General features: G+C 47.6%; 1 protein-coding gene across 1 annotated transcript in view; it reads left to right on the top strand.

Annotated features, from left to right (window-relative positions):
- Positions 1-7,193: 7,193 nt before the first annotated feature.
- The window catches only part of HBP1 (HMG-box transcription factor 1), a 47,273-nt gene continuing 33,621 nt past the window's right edge, over positions 7,194-20,845 (top strand). The window contains exon 1 of the mRNA XM_069765067.1: positions 7,194-7,278. Within this exon, the coding sequence (XP_069621168.1) occupies positions 7,264-7,278 (15 nt within the window). The 5' untranslated portion in view covers positions 7,194-7,263. The remainder of the gene's footprint in view (positions 7,279-20,845) is intronic.

Raw genomic sequence — 20,845 nt, 5'->3', positions numbered from 1 at the left:
GTAAGTGCACCCACAAGGACAGATACCCCGATAACCCCCGACTCATGCTACAGAGCTTGGCTGCACCCTGCAGGAGGTATTGGACTCAAATTCAAAAATATTTCCCGGATCCGCGAATTCCTTGACCGCGACACCACAAAAACACTAGTGTGTTTTTATCATCTCCCGCCTCGACTACTGCAACCTCCCATTCTCAGGCCTCCCCTCTAGCACTGTGGCACCACTCCAATCCATCCTACACTCTGCTGCCCGACTAATCTACCTGTCTCCCCGCTATTTCCAGCCTCTCCCCTATGCCAGGCCCTTCACTGGTTTCCTATCGTCCAGAGACTCCAGTTCAAAACCCTTACTATGACATACAAAGCCATCCACAACCTGTCCCCTCCATACATCTGTGACATGGTCTCCCGGTACTTTCCTGCACGCAACCTTCGATCCTCTCAAGATCTCCTCCTCTACTCCCCTCTTATCTCTTCTTCTCACAACCGCATCCAAGACTTCTTCTGTGCTTCGCTACTGGGGGGGGAGGCAGGGGGGGCCCACCTGGAACTAAACTATGTAACTGTGCACGCCGATACAGTTACATTCTGCGGCAGAGCAGGGAGACACATCTCCCTTCTCTGCCGCTCAGCGCTATGGGGCCCCTGAGGAGGCAGTGGGGGGCCCTGTGCCAACGGACGCTGCGTCTCTCTCCAGGCACGTGTGCACATCCAGGTCCCCTGGCTTGTTTACCATTGGGGTTTTTCCTCTTTAGACGCCCCATACTCTTGTAAAAGTGACCATACCGAGACGTGCCTCACTAAGATCCACAGGATTCCCACGAATCCCTGACACTCCTGTATAGTTTGTAATTGATAAAGGCCAGATGCGGCTGAAACGTTTTGCCTTGACTACATTAAAAGTAAAAAAAATTAATCCTTAAGTTGAGTGCCTAGTTTATTTTGTATTATTTCATGGTGTGGGATCCTACTACGGCACCTTCCTTAGTAGTGCACACAGTTCTCTATTAGTACCATTATACTATAGAGGCCTATGGGGAGAGCATTATACTATACAGGCCTATAGGGAGTGCATTATACTATACAGGCCTATAGGGAGTGCATTATACTATACAGGCCTGTGGGGAGTGTATTATACTATAGAGGCCTACGGGGAGAACATTATACTATGCAGGGCTATGGGGAGTGCATTATACTATACAGGCGTATAGGGAGTGCATTATACTATACAGGCCTATGGGGAGTGCATTATATTATACAGGCCTATAGGGAGTGCATTATACTATACAGGCCTGTGTGGAGTGCATTATACTATACAGGCCTATGGGGAATGTATTATACTTTATTGAGGACTATCTGGCACATTATACTATATGGAGGCTATCTAAGGAGCCATCATACAGTGTGGGGATTACAGTGAAGAGGCCATCATACAGTGTTGGGTCCATCAAGCAGTTTGGGGGCTACTAAGGGATTAGTATACTGTGTATACAGTGTATACATTACAGTGAGGAGGCATCATCTACTATATAATTGTCTAAGGGTCACTTCCGTCTTTCTGTCTGTCCTTCTGTCTGTTCTTCTTTCTGTCACGGATATTCATTAGTCGCGGCCTCTGTCTGTCATGGGATCCAAGTCGCTGATTGGTCTTGCCAGCTGCCTGTCATGGCTGCCACGACCAATCAGCGACGGCCACAGTCCGATTAGTCCCTCCCTACTCCCCTGCAGTCAGTGCCCGGCGTCCGCTCCATACTCCCCGCAGTCACCGCTCACACAGGGTTAATGCCAGCGGTTACGGACCGCGTTATGCTGCGGGTAACTCACTCCATTACCGCCGCTATTAACCCTGTGTGACCAAGTTTTTACTATTGATGCTGCCTATGCAGCGTCAATAGTAAAAGGATCTAATGTTAAAAATAATAAAAAAATAATTATATACTCACCTTCCGCTGCCTTTCCCGCTCCTCGCGACGCTCTGGTAACCGCTCCATGCAAGCGGCAGGTTCCGGTGGCAAGGATGGTATGCGACAAAGACCTGCCATGACATCACGGTCATGTGACCGCGACCTTATCACAGGTCCTGCGTGCCTGCGCGAGAAGGACCTGCCTTGACGTCACGGTCATGTGACTGCGACGTCATCACGGGTCCTGGACTACCAACCCTGGGACCGGAAGCTGCTGAGTGCACCGCACACACAGGCGACATGACTGCAAGGGCTCCCTCGGAAGGTGAGTATATGTTTATTTTTTATTTTTTAACCTGTGACATACGTGGCTGGGCAATATACTACGTAGCTCTGTGCTGTATACTACGTTGCTGTGCAATATACTACGTGGCTCTGTGCTGTATACTATGTCACTGGGCAATATACTACGTAACTGGGCAATATACTACGTGACTGGGCAATATACTACGTGGCTGGGCAATATACTACGTGACTGGGCAATATACTACGTGGCTGGGCAATATACTACGTGACTGGGCAATATACTACGTGACTGGGTAAAATACTACAGGACTGGGCAATGTACTACGTCACTGGGCAATATACTACGTGGCTGGGCAATATACTACGTGACTGGGCAATATACTACGTGGCTGGGCAATATACTACGTGACTGAGCAATATACTACGTGGCTGGGCAATATACTACGTGACTGGGCAATATACTACGTGACTGGGCAAAATACTACAGGACTGGGCAATATACTACGTCACTGGGCAATATATTAGAAAGCCGGCATTACTATATTATAGAGGGTTGCTTTAGAATTTAGAGGGCACAGAGAACCACACAGTGGGGGCAGTAATAGAGTCACATACGGCAGCAGCGGCTCAGTATTGGGCTATCAGCAGGATGAGCAGTTTGTGCAGGTTGGGAATAGATGGTGATGGGGCTGGAATATGAGAAGTGAAATGTGTCTTTGTTGTATTCTCTGCAGACAAGTCCTGGCTGGAAGAAGTTTTCATGTCGGTCTGGGCCAGATGGAAAAGACGGTAAAAGTGAACGATTCCATTATAAAGAACGTCAGCGGTAAGTCATTATCGGTAACTGTGCTGTGATCTCTTAGGCCGGCGTCACACTTGCGAGTTTTACGGACGTATGAGCGCAGAAATTACGTCTGTAAAACTCGCAAAACAAACGGCACAATAATTCTCAATGCCCCTGCTCCCATCTGCCGTATTTTACTGTTCCGTATAATACGGCTTTCTACGACCGTACAAAATCGCAGCATGCTGCGTTGGTCACCGTACTGTGCAAGAAATACGCCAATGAAAGTCTATGGAAGCGTGAAAAATACGGATTACACACGGACCAGCAGTGTGACTTGCGAGAAATACGCAGCGGTGTTAGAGAGAAAAGCCGGTAATTCAGTGCGGTGTACAGTAAAATCACACTGACAGCTTACAGTCCAATAGGTAGAATAAATGTGTACACATAGAATAGGTATATATATATATATATGTCAGTGAGACACACATATATGTATATATATTAATATTTATTCCAGCGCTAGATAGCTTTAAAGCCGGTAATTCAATTACCGGCTTTTGCTTTCTCCTTCACAAACCCGACATGATATGAGACCTGGTTTACATACAGTAAACCATCTCATATCCCCATTTTTTTTGCATATTCCACACTACTAATGTTAGTAGTGTGTATCTGCAAAATTTGGCTGTTCTATCTACTAAATTAAAGGGTTAAATGGCAGAAAAAATTGGCGAGGGCTCACGCGCAATTTTCTCCGCCAGAGTAGTAAAGCCAGTGACTGAGGGCAGATATTAATAGCCTGGAGAGGGTCCACGGTTATTGGCCCCCCCTGGCTAAAAACATCTGCCCCCAGCCACCCCAGAAAAGGCACATCTGGAAGATGCGCCTATTCTGGCACTTGGCCACTCTCTTCCCATTCCTGTGTAGCGGTGGGATATGGGGTAATGAAGGGTTAATGCCACCTTGCTATTGTAAGGTGACATTAAGCCAAATTAATAATGGAGAGGCGTCAATTATGACACCTATCCATTATTAATCCAATTGTAGTAAAGGGTTAAAAAATACACAAACACATTATTAAAAATGATTTTAATGAAATAAAAACAAAGGTTATTGTAATAATTTATTCTACGCCCAATCCAATCACTGAAGACCCTCGTTCTGTAATAAAAACAAAATAATAAACCAACAATATCCTTACCTACCGCAGATCTGTAAAGTCCAACGATGTAAATCCTTCTGAAGGGGTTAAAATATTTTGCAGCCACGAGCTTTGCTAAAGCAACCTTGCTGGTGGCTGCAAAACCCCGGGGAATGAAGGTACAGTAGGTCAATGACCTATATTTACCTTCATTTGCAGTGAGGCGCCCTCTGCTGGTTGTTCCTAGATCGTGGGAACTTTCCTAGAAAGCTCCCAGGCTCGAGTTCATAAGAGGCGCCCTCTGCTGGTTGTCCTCATATGAACTCGAGCCTGGGAGCTTTCTAGGAAAGTTCCCACGATCTAGGGACAACCAGCAGAGGGCGCCACACCGCAAATGAAGGTAAATATAGGTCATTGACCTACTTTACCTTCATTCCCCGGGGTTTTGCAGCCACGAGCAACGTTGCTTTAGCAGAGCTCGTGGCTGCAAAATATTTTAACCCTTTCAGAAGGATTTACATCGTTGGACTTTACAGATCTGCGGTAGGTAAGGATATTGTTGGTTTATTATTTTGTTTTTATTACAGAAAGAGGGTCTTCAGTGACTGGATTGGGCGTAGAATAAATTATTACAATAACCTTTGTTTTTATTTCATTAAAATAATTTTTAATAATGTGTTTGTGTATTTTTTAACCCTTTACTACAATTGGATTAATAATGGATAGGTGTCATAATTGACGCCTCTCCATTATTAATTTGCCTTAATGTCACCTTACAATAGCAAGGTGGCATTAACCCTTCATTACCCCATATCCCACCGCTACACGGGAATGGGAAGAGAGTGGTCAAGTGCCAGATTAGGCGCATCTTCCAGATGTGCCTTTTCTGGGGTGGCTGGGGGCAGATGTTTTTAGCAAGGGGGGGCCAATAACCGTGGACCTTCTCCAGGCTATTAATATCTGCCCTCAGTCACTGGCTTTACTACTTTGGCAGAGAAAATTGCGCGGGAGCCCACGCTAATTTTTTCCGCCATTTAACCCTTTAATTTAGTAGATAGAACGGCCAAATTTTGCAGATACACACTAACATTAGTAGTGTGGAATCTGCAAAAAAATGGGGAGAAGACATGGTTTACTGTATGTAAACCAGGTCTCATATCATGTCGGGTTTAGGAAGGAGAGAGCAAAAGCCGGAAATTGAATTACCGGCTTTAAAGCTATCTCGCGCTGGAAGAAATATTAATATATATATATACTAGATTGTGTCCCGATTCTAACGCATCGGGTATTCTAGAATATGCATGTCCCCGTAGTATATGGACAATGATGATTCCAGAATTCGCGGCAGACTGTGCCCATCGCTGATTGGTCGAGGCAACCTTTATGACATCATCATCGCCATGGCAACCATTATGACATCTACGTCGATACTGTGCCCGTCGCTGAATCAGAAACGTGGGATTTCTACGTCCTTTATGACATCATCGTCGCTGTGCTCGGCGGGATTTCCAGGACAGACAGACAGAAAGACAGACGGAAAAACCCTTAGACAATTATATATATAGATTTGTCTACTGATATATATATATATATATATATATATATATATACACAGTATAGATTTATATTTTTTTTTGGACACATGGATCACTTCTATAGCGGTATGTCGGTTTTGCAAGCCTGCGAGAAAAACACGCAGTACGGCTGCCATACGGATTACATACGGAGGATGCCATGCGCAAAAAACGCTGACACACCCTGCCTACGGAAGAGCTACGGACCACTATTTTCTGGACTTTTCAGCGTATTACGGCCGTAATATACGGAACGTATTGTTTTACGCTGGGTGTGACGCTGGCCTTATATGCTCTGTAGGGCTGGTATCTACCACTGACCATATGGCGGTAATATCCATGTTGGTCTTTATATAGAGATTATCTTCAGTAACAGCGCGGTCATCTGCTGAGGTTCTCCTCCACTATTAGGGTGCGTCACCCATTTGTAATCAAGGTTACCTGGTTAGGGGCCCACTCAGAAGCTTTGCCCCCCGAACCAAAACCCTAGTTACGCCTGTGCTTCCCCCCATACTCTGGAACTCTCTGCCCCAACACATCAGACTCACCTACCACGGAAACTTTCAAAAAGAACCTGAAGACTCACCTCTTCTGACAAGCCTACAACCTACAGTGATCCTCAGTCTGCTGAACCGCCGCACGACCAGCTCTACCCTCTCCTAGTGTATCCTCACCCACCCCCTGTAGACTGTGAGCCCTCGCGGGTTGTGTGTGCCTTGTTTTTTGCTCATGTTTATTGTACTTGTCTATAGTTGCCCCCTTTCACATGTAAAGCTCCATGGAATAAATGGCGCTATATAAACGTATAATAATAATTTTGGCCCAAACACGCAAGTTCCATAACCGCCACTTCTGTAGGTCCTCCGCCCTCGCTGGCAATGAGCCATAAGGGATTATACATTTCTCTGCAAGCCTTAACTCCATGAGACCACTGGTCACAGACAGGGATGGACACAGACCCTCAGCCTGACGTGGCGGATGAGGATGAATCACTGTGCACGTTCTCAGACTCTGGCTGTGTCCATGGACTACAGCTTTAAGTGGCTGCAGCACAGTGACAGCTGTTATTCCCTCGCTCAGTGACAGTGGAAACTATGAAGCACTGCACGCGCAGCGCCCCCTTCCAGCTCATTCTCAGAATCATAACAAGCACAATCTGATACACGTGTCCCAGTGACTCTTGTTTACAATCAGTAACCTCGGCCGCAATGCACCGTGGGACATGTAGGTCTCTCGCTTCATGAACATATACATGTGGAGCCCTTAACAGACTACAATTCCCATGAGCTCTGAGGCCCGAAAATTCTGATCAACATGACAAAACATTCCTAAGCGAACCAATCCCATGACGAGAATCCAGGTGACTGTCACGCAGCTCGGCCAATGAATGGACGTCTTCTCCTTCACACTGGTAGCCAATAGCTGACAGGCATAACTTTTCACCAATAAGAAGTGTCGTCTTCTTGAGTGATTTGCTGAGCAGCCAATGGGAGTTCGAGTTCTCGTGTAGCTCCTGCCCCCCAAGGCATTTTATGGGGGTAGCGATTAGGTAATGGCGACGGGTTTGGTAAGTAGATAAAGAAAGTTTGTGTGACAGTGGAGTAGGTGACATGTCACCAGGCGGGGGCCGGGCTGTGTACACCGCAGTGTGGCGCTGGGGGGACGGGGCAGGCGGCCGGCGGGGAGCGCTGGAGGCGCAGCCTGTGACGTTCATTGTTTTTGTCGGTGTTGTTGTCTCTGGCTGGGCAAGTTCATTCATTTCCGGCAGTGTCGGGCCGGCCCGGTGTACGGCAGTGTACGGCAGCGGCGACCCCTCCACACACGACGTGTTCTCCTCACAGCTGGCGGCTCATTCATCCCGTCCCGGCTGTCACCGCCTGTGTGCGCAGCCTCCAGGGCTGGCCGGGACCGCGGCTGCCGTCACCGTATACACTGGCTTTGGCCATTTTCTGCCTTTCGATGGCCTGGGCGCTGTAGTGCGCACACCTGCCATAGGGGGCGCTCAGTTCAGGCTTTCGCTTATGTAACGGTTATTAGTGAGTTATACAGTGGTGAGGACGCGGCCGGCGCAGGAATGACCCCATTGTGCTGGCGGCGGCGTTATACTGGCGCTGCCTCTCACTGACAGCGCTGTTTTCCAGTGAATGAATGAAGGCAGCGTGTGCGCATGCGCGGCCTGGTTCTAAACAGGGCGCTCACGTGACCAGGGGAGCTGGTTAGGGGGTTTCCTCCTCTCGGTGAAGGGTCTTGTTTCCTGACAGTCCACCTTCCAGCACTGCTGTGGTGCCCTGCACTGGCCGGAGCCGTGCGCTGGGGGGCACTAGTACGTGTCCCATATATTGTATGGGGGAGGGGTGCACAATTTTTTTTAATTTTTTTTTATGGAAAACAATTGTCAAAGTTATTTCTAGTCCCAATTACACGCACTTAAGTGAAAAAAAAAAAACAACCCCAAGTCACTTATCCGAATTCCTGATCAGGCATAGTTTGGGCTTTTCATGTATTTCTGTACATGTGGTTTAAAGCACTGTTAAAAAAACAAACCTTATTTGTATATCTTGCATTTATTTGGGGATACTTGGTGGGGGGCATCACAAATACTTCTAGTAGCTCCCCTCATTCAGATGCACTTTGTTAGAAGGAGCAACTACACATAGCATTACCAAAGCAAATGTAGCGCTGCCAACTCTGCTGTACCACCCCTCCCCCACACTGCTGGCGCAGACCGCTAATAATCACACTGGTGGCACAGGTAGTGAGCAGGGTCTCTCACACAATATGTTCTAAGCTACAGTTAGGGGCTTGTTCTGCTTCTCCTTGTATATGGATGCCCGCTTATGATTGGCAGAGCTGGCAACACAGAGAGGGGAGCTACTAGAAGTTTGTAACGAGACTCAACTTTGCAGCACAAGACCTCCCCATACGCTGACTTACAGAAAAATGCTCTACCAGGGCTGGAGTTAGGGCAGGCAACTAGGTATTTGCATAAGGGCCCCACTCCCCCAGGGGCCCCCAGCCAGTGGCATGCCGCTATGGGGCCCATGAGTCAGGAAGGGGCCGATGCCACCTTATGCTCTGGCCTTTTCATGGCGTATTCAACTGTATCAGCATCATAGATGCAGATAGTTGAAAGCAATGATGGGGGGAGCGTCCCTCTCCCATCTTTTCCCCCCTGACACAGCATGCACGATCACTTCATCGCTCGCTACCCTGCTGAGAAGTGCTGCAGAGACCAGAACAGTGGGGGAATGGGGAGATATAGGTGGTGGCATAATACTGGGAGAATATGGGGGCTACATCATACTATATGTACACTATGGGGAAAGCGTTATACTTTATTGGGTGGCATTATACTATATCAAGGACTGTAGGCCATGTATTATACTATGAGGGCGGCATTGTACTGTATGGAGGATGGTGGGGAGTGCATTATACTGTATGGAGGATGGTGGGGAGCGCATTGTACTGTATGGAGGATGGTGGGGAGCGCATTGTACTGTATGGAGGACGGTGGGGAGCGCATTGTACTGTATGGGATGGTGTGGAGCGCATTGGACTGTATGGGATGGTGAGGAGCGCATTGGACTGTATGAAGGACTGGGGAGCGCATTGGACTGTATGGAGGATGGTGGGGAGCGCATTGAACTGTATGGAGGATGGTGGGGAGCGCATTGTACTGTATGGAGGACGGTGGGGAGCGCATTGTACTGTATGGGATGGTGTGGAGCGCATTGGACTGTATGGGATGGTGAGGAGCGCATTGGACTGTATGAAGGACTGGGGAGCACATTGGACTGTATGAAGGACTGGAGAGCGCATTGGACTGTATGAAGGACTGGGGAGCGCATTGGACTGTATGGAGGACTGGGGAGCGCATTGGACTGTATGAAGGACTGGGGAGCGCATTGGACTGTATGAAGGACTGGGGAGCGCATTGGACTGTATGAAGGACTGGGGAGCGCATTGGACTGTATGAAGGACTGGGGAGCGCATTGGACTGTATGAAGGACTGGAGAGCGCATTGGACTGTATGAAGGACTGGGGAGCGCATTGGACTGTATGAAGGACTGGGGAGCGCATTGGACTGTATGAAGGACTGGGGAGCGCATTGGACTGTATGAAGGACTGGGGAGCGCATTGGACTGTATGAAGGACTGGGGAGCGCATTGGACTGTATGAAGGACTGGGGAGCGCATTGGACTGTATGAAGGACTGGGGAGCGCATTGGACTGTATGAAGGACTGGGGAGCGCATTGGACTGTATGAAGGACTGGGGAGCGCATTGGACTGTATGAAGGACTGGGGAGCGCATTGGACTGTATGAAGGACTGGGGAGCGCATTGGACTGTATGAAGGACTGGGGAGCGCATTGGACTGTATGAAGGACTGGGGAGCGCATTGGACTGTATGAAGGACTGGGGAGCGCATTGGACTGTATGAAGGACTGGGGAGCGCATTGGACTGTATGAAGGACTGGGGAGCGCATTGGACTGTATGAAGGACTGGGGAGCGCATTGGACTGTATGAAGGACTGGGGAGCGCATTGGACTGTATGAAGGACTGGGGAGCGCATTGGACTGTATGAAGGACTGGGGAGCGCATTGGACTGTATGAAGGACTGGGGAGCGCATTGGACTGTATGAAGGACTGGGGAGCGCATTGGACTGTATGAAGGACTGGGGAGCGCATTGGACTGTATGAAGGACTGGGGAGCGCATTGGACTGTATGAAGGACTGGGGAGCGCATTGGACTGTATGAAGGACTGGGGAGCGCATTGGACTGTATGAAGGACTGGGGAGCGCATTGGACTGTATGAAGGACTGGGGAGCGCATTGGACTGTATGAAGGACTGGGGAGCGCATTGGACTGTATGAAGGACTGGGGAGCGCATTGGACTGTATGAAGGACTGGGGAGCGCATTGGACTGTATGAAGGACTGGGGAGCGCATTGGACTGTATGAAGGACTGGGGAGCGCATTGGACTGTATGAAGGACTGGGGAGCGCATTGGACTGTATGAAGGACTGGGGAGCGCATTGGACTGTATGAAGGACTGGGGAGCGCATTGGACTGTATGAAGGACTGGAGAGCGCATTGGACTGTATGGAGGATGGTGGGGATCGTATTGGACTGTATGAAGGACTGGGGAGCGCATTGGACTGTATGAAGGACTGGAGAGCGCATTGGACTGTATGGAGGATGGTGGGGATCGCGTTGGACTGTATGAAGGACTGGGGAGCGCATTGGACTGTATGGAGGATGGTGGGGAGCGCATTGGACTGTATGAAGGACTGGGGAGCGCATTGGACTGTATGAAGGACTGGGGAGCGCATTGGACTGTATGAAGGACTGGGGAGCGCATTGGACTGTATGAAGGACTGGGGAGCGCATTGGACTGTATGGAGGACTGGGGAGCGCATTGGACTGTATGAAGGACTGGGGAGCGCATTGGACTGTATGAAGGACTGGGGAGCGCATTGGACTGTATGAAGGACTGGAGAGCGCATTGGACTGTATGGAGGATGGTGGGGATCGCGTTGGACTGTATGAAGGACTGGGGAGCGCATTGGACAGTATGGAGGATGGTGGGGAGCGCATTGGACTGTATGAAGGACTGGGGAGCGCATTGGACTGTATGAAGGACTGGGGAGCGCATTGGACTGTATGAAGGACTGGGGAGCGCATTGGACTGTATGAAGGACTGGAGAGCGCATTGGACTGTATGAAGGACTGGAGAGCGCATTGGACTGTATGGAGGATGGTGGGGATCGTATTGGACTGTATGAAGGACTGGGGAGCGCATTGGACTGTATGAAGGACTGAAGAGCGCGTTGGACTGTATGGAGGATGGTGGGGATCGCGTTGGACTGTATGAAGGACTGGGGAGCGCATTGGACTGTATGGAGGATGGTGGGGAGCGCATTGGACTGTATGAAGGACTGGGGAGCGCATTGGACTGTATGAAGGACTGGGGAGCGCATTGGACTGTATGAAGGACTGGGGAGCGCATTGGACTGTGTGAAGGACTGGGGAGCGCATTGGACTGTGTGAAGGACTGGGGAGCGCATTGGACTGTATGAAGGACTGGGGAGCGCATTGGACTGTATGAAGGACTGGGGAGCGCATTGGACTGTATGAAGGACTGGAGAGCGCATTGGACTGTATGGAGGATGGTGGGGATCGCGTTGGACTGTATGAAGGACTGGGGAGCGCATTGGACTGTATGAAGGACTGGGGAGCGCATTGGACAGTATGGAGGATGGTGGGGAGCGCATTGGACTGTATGAAGGACTGGGGAGCGCATTGGACTGTATGAAGGACTGGGGAGCGCATTGGACTGTATGAAGGACTGGGGAGCGCATTGGACTGTATGAAGGACTGGGGAGCGCATTGGACTGTATGAAGGACTGGGGAGCGCATTGGACTGTATGAAGGACTGGGGAGCGCATTGGACTGTATGAAGGACTGGAGAGCGCATTGGACTGTATGAAGGACTGGAGAGCGCATTGGACTGTATGGAGGATGGTGGGGAGCGCATTGGACTGTATGAAGGACTGGGGAGCGCATTGGACTGTATGAAGGACTGGGGAGCGCATTGGACTGTATGAAGGACTGGGGAGCGCATTGGACTGTATGAAGGACTGGGGAGCGCATTGGACTGTATGAAGTACTGGGGAGCGCATTGGACTGTATGAAGGACTGGAGAGCGCATTGGACTGTATGAAGGACTGGAGAGCGCATTGGACTGTATGGAGGATGGTGGGGATCGTATTGGACTGTATGAAGGACTGGGGAGCGCATTGGACTGTATGAAGGACTGGGGAGCGCATTGGACTGTATGGAGGATGGTGGGGAGCGCATTGGACTGTATGAAGGACTGGGGAGCGCATTGGACTGTATGAAGGACTAGGGAGCGCATTGGACTGTATGAAGGACTGGGGAGCGCATTGGACTGTATGAAGGACTGGAGAGCGCATTGGACTGTATGGAGGATGGTGGGGAGCGCATTGGACTGTATGGAGGATGGTGGGGAGCGCATTGGACTGTATGGAGGATGGTGGGGAGCGCATTGGACTGTATGGAGGACTGGGGAGCGCATTGGACTGTATGGAGGATGGTGGTGAGCGCATTGGACTGTATGAAGGACTGGGGAGCGCATTGGACTGTATGGAGGATGGTGGGGAGCGCATTGGACTGTATGGAGGATGGTGGGGAGCGCATTGGACTGTATGGAGGATGGTGGGGAGCGCATTGGACTGTATGGAGGATGGTGGGGAGCGCATTGGACTGTATGGAGGATGGTGGGGAGCGCATTGGACTGTATGGAGGACTGGGGAGCGCATTGGACTGTATGGAGGATGGTGGGGAGCGCATTGGACTGTATGAAGGACTGGGGAGCGCATTGGACTGTATGGAGGATGGTGGGGAGCGCATTGGACTGTATGGAGGATGGTGGGGAGCGCATTGGACTGTATGGAGGATGGTGGGGAGCGCATTGGACTGTATGGAGGATGGTGGGGAGCGCATTGGACTGTATGGAGGATGGTGGGGAGCGCATTGGACTGTATGGAGGATGGTGGGGAGCGCATTGGACTGTATGGAGGATGGTGGGGAGCGCATTGGACTGTATGGAGGATGGTGGGGAGCGCATTGGACTGTATGGAGGATGGTGGGGAGCGCATTGGACTGTATGGAGGATGGTGGGGAGCGCATTGGACTGTATGAAGGACTGGGGAGCGCATTGGACTGTATGGAGGATGGTGGGGAGCGCATTGGACTGTATGGAGGATGGTGGGGAGCGCATTGGACTGTATGGAGGATGGTGGGGAGCGCATTGGACTGTATGGAGGATGGTGGGGAGCGCATTGGACTGTATGGAGAACTACGGTAAACTGTTTAGGTGTCAAGTACTCTGATCGCTAACATCTCTGCAACTGGGAGGGGTGATAAAAAAAATACCGTAGTTATATTTTGCTCTGCAATGCCTGTTACATCTTGTAATTCAGTTCAACAGGAAACGTTAAGTGAAACGTTCTCGAACTGAACACTATGGAGTATTTGGGCTGCAGTTTTTCAGATTGCAATTTATTAAATCTGTTCCATAATGTATAAAATCCCTCTTACAATGGTTGTCCACCTCTGAATTGTTTTCTAAAACCCTTCCATCATGCAGTAATATAATAAATCGCATTACCGTACGGACTCCCCTCCTGTCCTAAACCTGCTGGAGCTGAATGTCTTTGAGTCCTCTCCTTGTCAGGCTGGCATGTGATTTCTGCAGCGGTGGCAACCCTGGTAATGGCGGCTGTTTCTTGTTGTTTTTGGATATAAATAAGGGATGGCTGAGTACTAGAGTAAAATGGTTATCAGGACCCTGGTCCAGTAGTCACATCGCTGCTCAGTGACTTCAGCCCACCTGCTGGCATTCGTGGCGCCTCTTGTTTGTATGTGGGCGCTATGTCAGTCTAATGTTCTGCAATGATGACACCAGGCCTACGTATCATAAGAAGTGTTGGGGCTGACTGCATGTAGGAGGAGGGACACGTGGCTTTGATCTGATACCACTGGACTAGGGTCCTGCAGATTTTTTTGCTTAACTTTGAGTACAGGGATGTCAGACATACTATTTCTAATAGTAATGTCATTGTTTATCTATCATAAACCCTGAAAATAAGTAGTGCCTTGCTGGATCCCCTCACATTGTACATGGGGAACATGATCGGGCTTCCTCTTACTCCTGATACTGGAATCCAGTTACTGACAGCGACGATTGAGCCCAAGTTCCTGTAGACCCCAGGGCTGTTTAGCAGTATTGCCTGTAGGGGTATGTCCTGAGAATTGCCCATGTTACTAATTTGCCCCAACTAAACACTTCTGCTTTCTTTAAGCATATAAGCACATATAACAAAGAGAGGTTGTTCTTAAATGTTTTGACCACTTTCTCTTATTAGTGCATCGTTTTCCATAAACTGATACAATGGCTGTGGGTGACCAAGAGTAAAACACATCACAGGGAAAAGTTGTGACAGGACTGGTCTGGTTACATGCTCCTCCACCAGCAGCCATTGTATGGACAGAAGTGCTGGTCAGTATGTGAAGAAAGCTGCATTAAAGGGAATCTGTCACCTAATTTTGCCCTTTCCCGGTGCCTGCGCACTGCAGTACTTTGCTCTGCCCTCAACAGGACAGATTAGTACACCTGTGCCGGAGCTGTAACAGGAAGCAAAGAGGAGGACGACATTTTATGAAGATAGGAGGCGCTGGACCCGGACCTGCGACACCCATCAGACCGGACCGCCCCTGGGGGAGTATAATATGACCTGTTTTTCTTATCTTTCAGGTTACATCGGGGGCTTATCTACAGCATTCCAGAACGCTGTAGATAAGCCCCTGATGGCGGTGGCCTTATCTCATTTACGATTTATAATATAAGAAAGTGGTCAATCCTTTAATGGATGGCATAAAAAAGGTAGACTCTAGCAATATCCCATGCGGTGTGTGACTGAGGTAACCGCTGCTCCTTTCATTTTAAATAAGCTCTGGAGGCAGATTCTCAGGGAGATCTATGTCCTGCCCATAGATCTTAACAGCTCATTTACATATTAAAATTTAATTTCACAGGAACCATTCTTCGGATTACAGATATCAAGGTATCATTTTATTCCGCTTCCTATGACCTACTTTCCCATAAAGATGGCTTTGAAGGATTGATGCTACAGACAGATTCCCTTTAAGGGGTTAATAAAATTCCCCTTCCTGTCTAGCTGCAGGCAATGCCATTGGCATCTGATCCGCAGGGTGTTTGGCTCATTGTGCTGCTGTGGTTCTGGGGGATGAAGCCCATCTTCTAGCTGTCACTCAGGTGAGGAGGTTAGCATGTGGATGCTCCCAATATGTAGGCAGTGGATGAGAATGGGGCCCATAGACACCGAGCAGAGACGTTCCTCTTCATCTCACACAACCAGTTTTAGTGCTCAGTCTTTGGTCACTGTATTGTTAGATTTTTGGCTCCTAAGGTTCTCCAGCTGGATCTTGCATGTCCAGACCTGTCATTACACAAACGCCAAATGGCACAAAAGCAATAATATACAAATCTTCTAATTATTAAGGGGGGTTGTCCAAGATATATTTATATAAAAAACTTGTCTCCTGCTGCTATATAAAAAAAAAAAATAACTTGTGACTGCTGGAGCCATTCAGTGTCCCTACAGCGGTGCCTGAATATTGTAGGAAAACCCGCAGCTAACACATCACACCAACTGCAGATTGTGGCTGTGCGCTTAGTTGAGAGTATATGCTGGAAAAACTACCAACACAAACTTCAGCATTGCCCCCCGTCACCAGACAGAGGCCAAGAGATTGTTTGGGTGGGAAATGTAGCAGTCTGGATTGGCTGAATGCCTAGGCGTCTATCCAGACTATGCCCACTGTTTATATCTCTTACCATCGGCTCAGGGGCTGTGGACACGTAGTAGAAATGACCTTTATTTCCATCTGACAGGTCTATACAGAGAGGTGGAGAATCTGTTTAAAGGGACTCTTGTCAGCATGGGATGAGTGTAGGAACCAAGTGCAAAAATATTTAGAATTGACAGTCCTCAGTGGTTGATACCTTTCAATGGCTAACTGAAAAGATGGTAACAAATTGTGACCGGAGCCACAAGACCTGATCTGGGCGGTGAAGAGCTGTAGTGCCAGATATTCTCTGTATGGCTTGTAGAAAAATATAGATTATTGTAGTCATAAGTGACCTGTGTAGCATTTAGTGATGATAAAGGTTAAGTTATATAAATGAATGTGTAAGGGAAAGAACTGCATGAGCACTGTAATGTGAATACACCTTTAATCACACTTTTCAAGCTTGCAGTATAAATGAGGTTCATTATAGAGTTACATGAAGATCAGCTATGTGCATTAATCCAAACTTGGTGGGGATTAAAAAAAATGCAGCATGTAATAATAAAAATGAACCACTAGAGGTAGCTATTGGCAAGGAAGTATTAGAATTGCAGAGGTTGTGTATTTTTACTGTATTTTTAAGCCCAGCCTATATATAGTGTAGTGGCCTGTAGGGTGAGGATTATTCCCATAACCTTGTATTGGCTCTTACAGCCAATACAATCAATAAATCTTCTCCCTGGGCTTAGTAAAGGTAAGCGAGTGCAAAGAAGCAACTCGTATTTGAGCAGCCTGTCACAAGGTGAATGTAGTGTCTTTTAGAGGCGATATTACTTTTTTTTCTGTCTACATTTTCTTTCGGAAGGATTTCAGGGTTTTTGTTGCAGTTCTTGGGGCCAAACCCAATAGTGGATTCTAGTGTAAGAAATCTCAGTCATTTATTTACAGATGTCTTCCTTCCATTTATGATCTATTTCTGGCTTTGGCTTCAAAACTGCCTCAGAGAGCCTGAATGTGGAGCCCAGAATTAGGCCAAATTCAGACATCCATGTGTCGCGGTCCAGGTACAGATCAGCAGAGGGGCTCTTTAACCGAATTGAACTCTACAGCCTCTTGGTGACCAGAAAATTGCCCACATGGAAAATTGCCCATTGCAGCATCACAAAGTTTCAGATTTATGGTATTTGAGGTGCAAGGTGAAAAATGGCCACAGAAAATTGCCCACAGACTGATTATACTATCCCCCTGCTCTGCAGGACAGGGGGATACTATATAGCATATGCATGTATACATAAGATGCTCTGCAGGGCAGAAGAATAAAATATAATTATAGGTGAGATGCTCTGCAGGACAGGGGGATAGTATGCAGGTTTACATGAGATGCTCTGCAGGGCAGAAGAATAATATATAGTTATAGGTGAGTGCTCTGCAGGACAGAGAATAGTATAGAATTATAGGTGAGATGCTCTGCAGGACAGAAAATAGCAAAGATCTATAGGTTAAATGCTCTGCAGAACAGGGGGGATAGTATGCAGGTATACGTGCGATGCTCTGCAGAACAGTCCTGATGAAGGAATTTAGTTCCGAAACGCACGTCGGGTGTGTGCGTGTACTCAGGATGGCGCGGTGCCCTAAGGTAATATCCACTAATATCCACTATTTTTCCCTGAAATCTGTTATAGTTCAGCACTTAGCACTTTGTCTCTATCAGCACTGTGCAGGGTCTGGAAATAACCCCGATGGTTAAAACAATTGTGTTCTTTGAATTTATTTGCACTTCAGCACTTTTTTGCATATATTGCACATCAATTTTGGAGTTTTTATTATTTTTTATTATTGTTTCCACATTGTGTCACTCAATTTTTCAGGGAACTAATATACCCTGATTGTGGGTAATACTTAACTTGCACGGATATATACGGTAAATAATAATTATTATTGTGCGGTTGGGTATCCGTATATTCATTTTTATATGCCGTCCCATGCTGCACACTTTTTTGTATGATTGTTTTGTATTTTTATCGTATATTTTTTAACGGTAGTTTTTATATATTGTATCGCTGCTTGATAATTAAATAATAAAAGAATATATCTTGATCCAGTCTGGTCTTCTTGGTGCATCCTTTGGTTTGGTGATTGGTTTTGGTTCTTAAGTGGTCTCCACTTTCTTTTTACTCAAAAGACACCTGGGTGAGCTAATATCACTATATTTATGATTGTGATACTGATTTATATATAGCCTTTATTTTATTTGGGTTGTTCTTTTGTAATTTTTCTAATACCTACAACCATACCTACAACCATACATACATACTACATACATACTATTTTTCATTCTTTCAACCTACAAGAGCCATAGAGTACAAAAGTCCCAATATAAAAAGTATCAAAATTTATTACAACAAATTAGGATAACAATAATAAACATTAAGTTACAAAAGGCATAAGACAGGTGGCGTACAGGGTCAAAAAGAAACCATTGTGCGGTTCCACACATATATAAATAGCAGGCACGGGATCAATTAAAGAGTCTTGCCAACAATGGTATCAGTATAGCATTAACAAATGGGCCTCCTTATATAAAGGTTCACTAGTCAGAATGTATATATATAATATGAAAGGAGTTGTGACGCCCATTCGCTTAGTCATACAGGTGAGCAAGACATAGTTGTTCAAACATTATCTCACAAAACTGTTATGCAACAAAAGTCAAACGCATAAACGCATTTAAAGGGAACCTGTCACCCCGTTTTTTCAGTACGAGATAAGAATACTGTTAAATAGGGCCTGAGCTGTGCGTTACTATAGTGTATTTTGTGTACCCTGATTCCCCACCTATGCTGCCGAAATACCTTACCAAAGTCGCAGTTTTCGCCTGTCAATCAGGCTGGCCAGGTCAGATGGGCGTGGCGACATCGCTGTTTCTTCCCCCAGATCTTGCATATCTTTCCGTTGGTGGCGTAGTGGTTTGTGCATGCCCAACAGGCGAATCCACTGGGCAGGAGAAGAAAAAAGGCGCGATCGGCGCTATTTCCCTGGTGATCTGTGGGGGCGGCCATCTTCCTGAGGCCGCACGTGCGCATATGGAGTCCTCTGCTGCCCGGGGCTTCAGGAAAATGGCTGCGGGATGCCGCGCGTGCGCAGATGGAGATCGCGGCGGCCATTTTCCTGAAGCCCCGGGCAGCAGAGGACTCCATATGCGCACGCGCGGCCTCAGGAAGATGGCCGCCCCCACAGATCACCAGGGAAATAGCGCCGATCGCGCCTTTTTTCTTCTCCTGCCCAGTGGATTCGCCTGTTGGGCATGCACAAACCACTACGCCACCAACGGAAAGATATGCAAGATCTGGGGGAAGAAACAGCGATGTCGCCACGCCCATATGACCTGACCAGCCTGATTGACAGGCGAAAACGGCGACTTTGGTAATGTATTTCTCAGCATAGGTGGGGAATCAGGGTACACAAAATACACTATAGTAACGCACAGCTTAGGCCCTATTTAACAGTATTCTTATCTCGTACTGAAAAAACGGGGTGACAGGTTCCCTTTAACAGGAGATAATTTCACCCATAGTAGCCTGTGTGTGGTCACGCCTAACAATGGACGACAGCCCCAATGCGCGTCTCGCAGTAACATGCATGCTACATACATACTACATGCCTACAACATACCTACAACATGCCTACGACATGCTACATACGACATGCTGTACATTCATACATTACATATGAGTACAACTTACATGCAACATACATACTACATACATACAACATATTACATACAACATGCAACATACATGCAACATACTACATACATGCAACATACTACATACATGCAACATATTACATACATGCAACATACATGCAACATACATCATGCATGCAACATACATACAACATATTACATACATACAACATATTACATACAACATACATACAACATATAGACATACAGTGCATACAACATAGAGTACATACTCACCATCACTTGTCACTTTGATCCCCGAAGCCAGTGTCACCTGTAAAACATTAAAATAATAAACAATCAATATACTCCCTGATCTGCAGAAATCCAATTAAAACGAGTGTCCCATGACGATCTACCGTGGAGAGCAGCAGCATCAGCTGATGCGACCGCTCTCTAGGGGCTCAGAAGTACAATGACGGAAGATATCCTTCCGCACTGTATTCCTCCGCCACTGTAAAAAATAGTCCCTAGTCTCACTTTTGGCATTGCTGTGTGAGAAAGTTCCTACACAGCAAATGCCATAAAGTGAGACCAGTGCACTGCAAGAGCCATTGTCCCCTGTCACTGAGGGTCCTATAGAGCAGTGACATCACCCGATGTCACTGTTCTATAGGGGAGTGTTGTGAATTCTGTGGCTGAGTTCACTTCTGTGGTCACAAGTGGTATTGCAGTCTCTGGGCTTCCTCCCTCAGGTGTTTTGGTGAGCTCCTTGGCTGCCTTGCTATTTAGCTCCACCTGAGTCTGTCTTCCTTGCTCCTTGTTAATGTTCCAGTGTTGGATCTGAGCTACTGCATCTTTCCTTGGGCCTGCTGCTCTGCTAGATAAGTTCTTCTAGTTTGTTTTCTGTTTTTTCTGTCCAGCTTGTTATTATCTTTTGCTGGAAGCTCTGAGAAGCAAAGGGGTGCACCGCCGTGCTGTTAGTTCGGCACGGTGGGTCTTTTTGCCCCTTTGCGTGGTTTTCGTTTTAGGGTTTTTGTAGACTGCATAG

The sequence above is a fragment of the Ranitomeya imitator genome, chromosome 4 (assembly GCF_032444005.1).
Source record: "Ranitomeya imitator isolate aRanImi1 chromosome 4, aRanImi1.pri, whole genome shotgun sequence".
Taxonomy (NCBI): Eukaryota; Metazoa; Chordata; class Amphibia; order Anura; family Dendrobatidae; genus Ranitomeya; species Ranitomeya imitator.
Note: the sequence above shows the minus strand (reverse complement) of the source record. Positions and strands in the feature narration are given on the sequence as shown.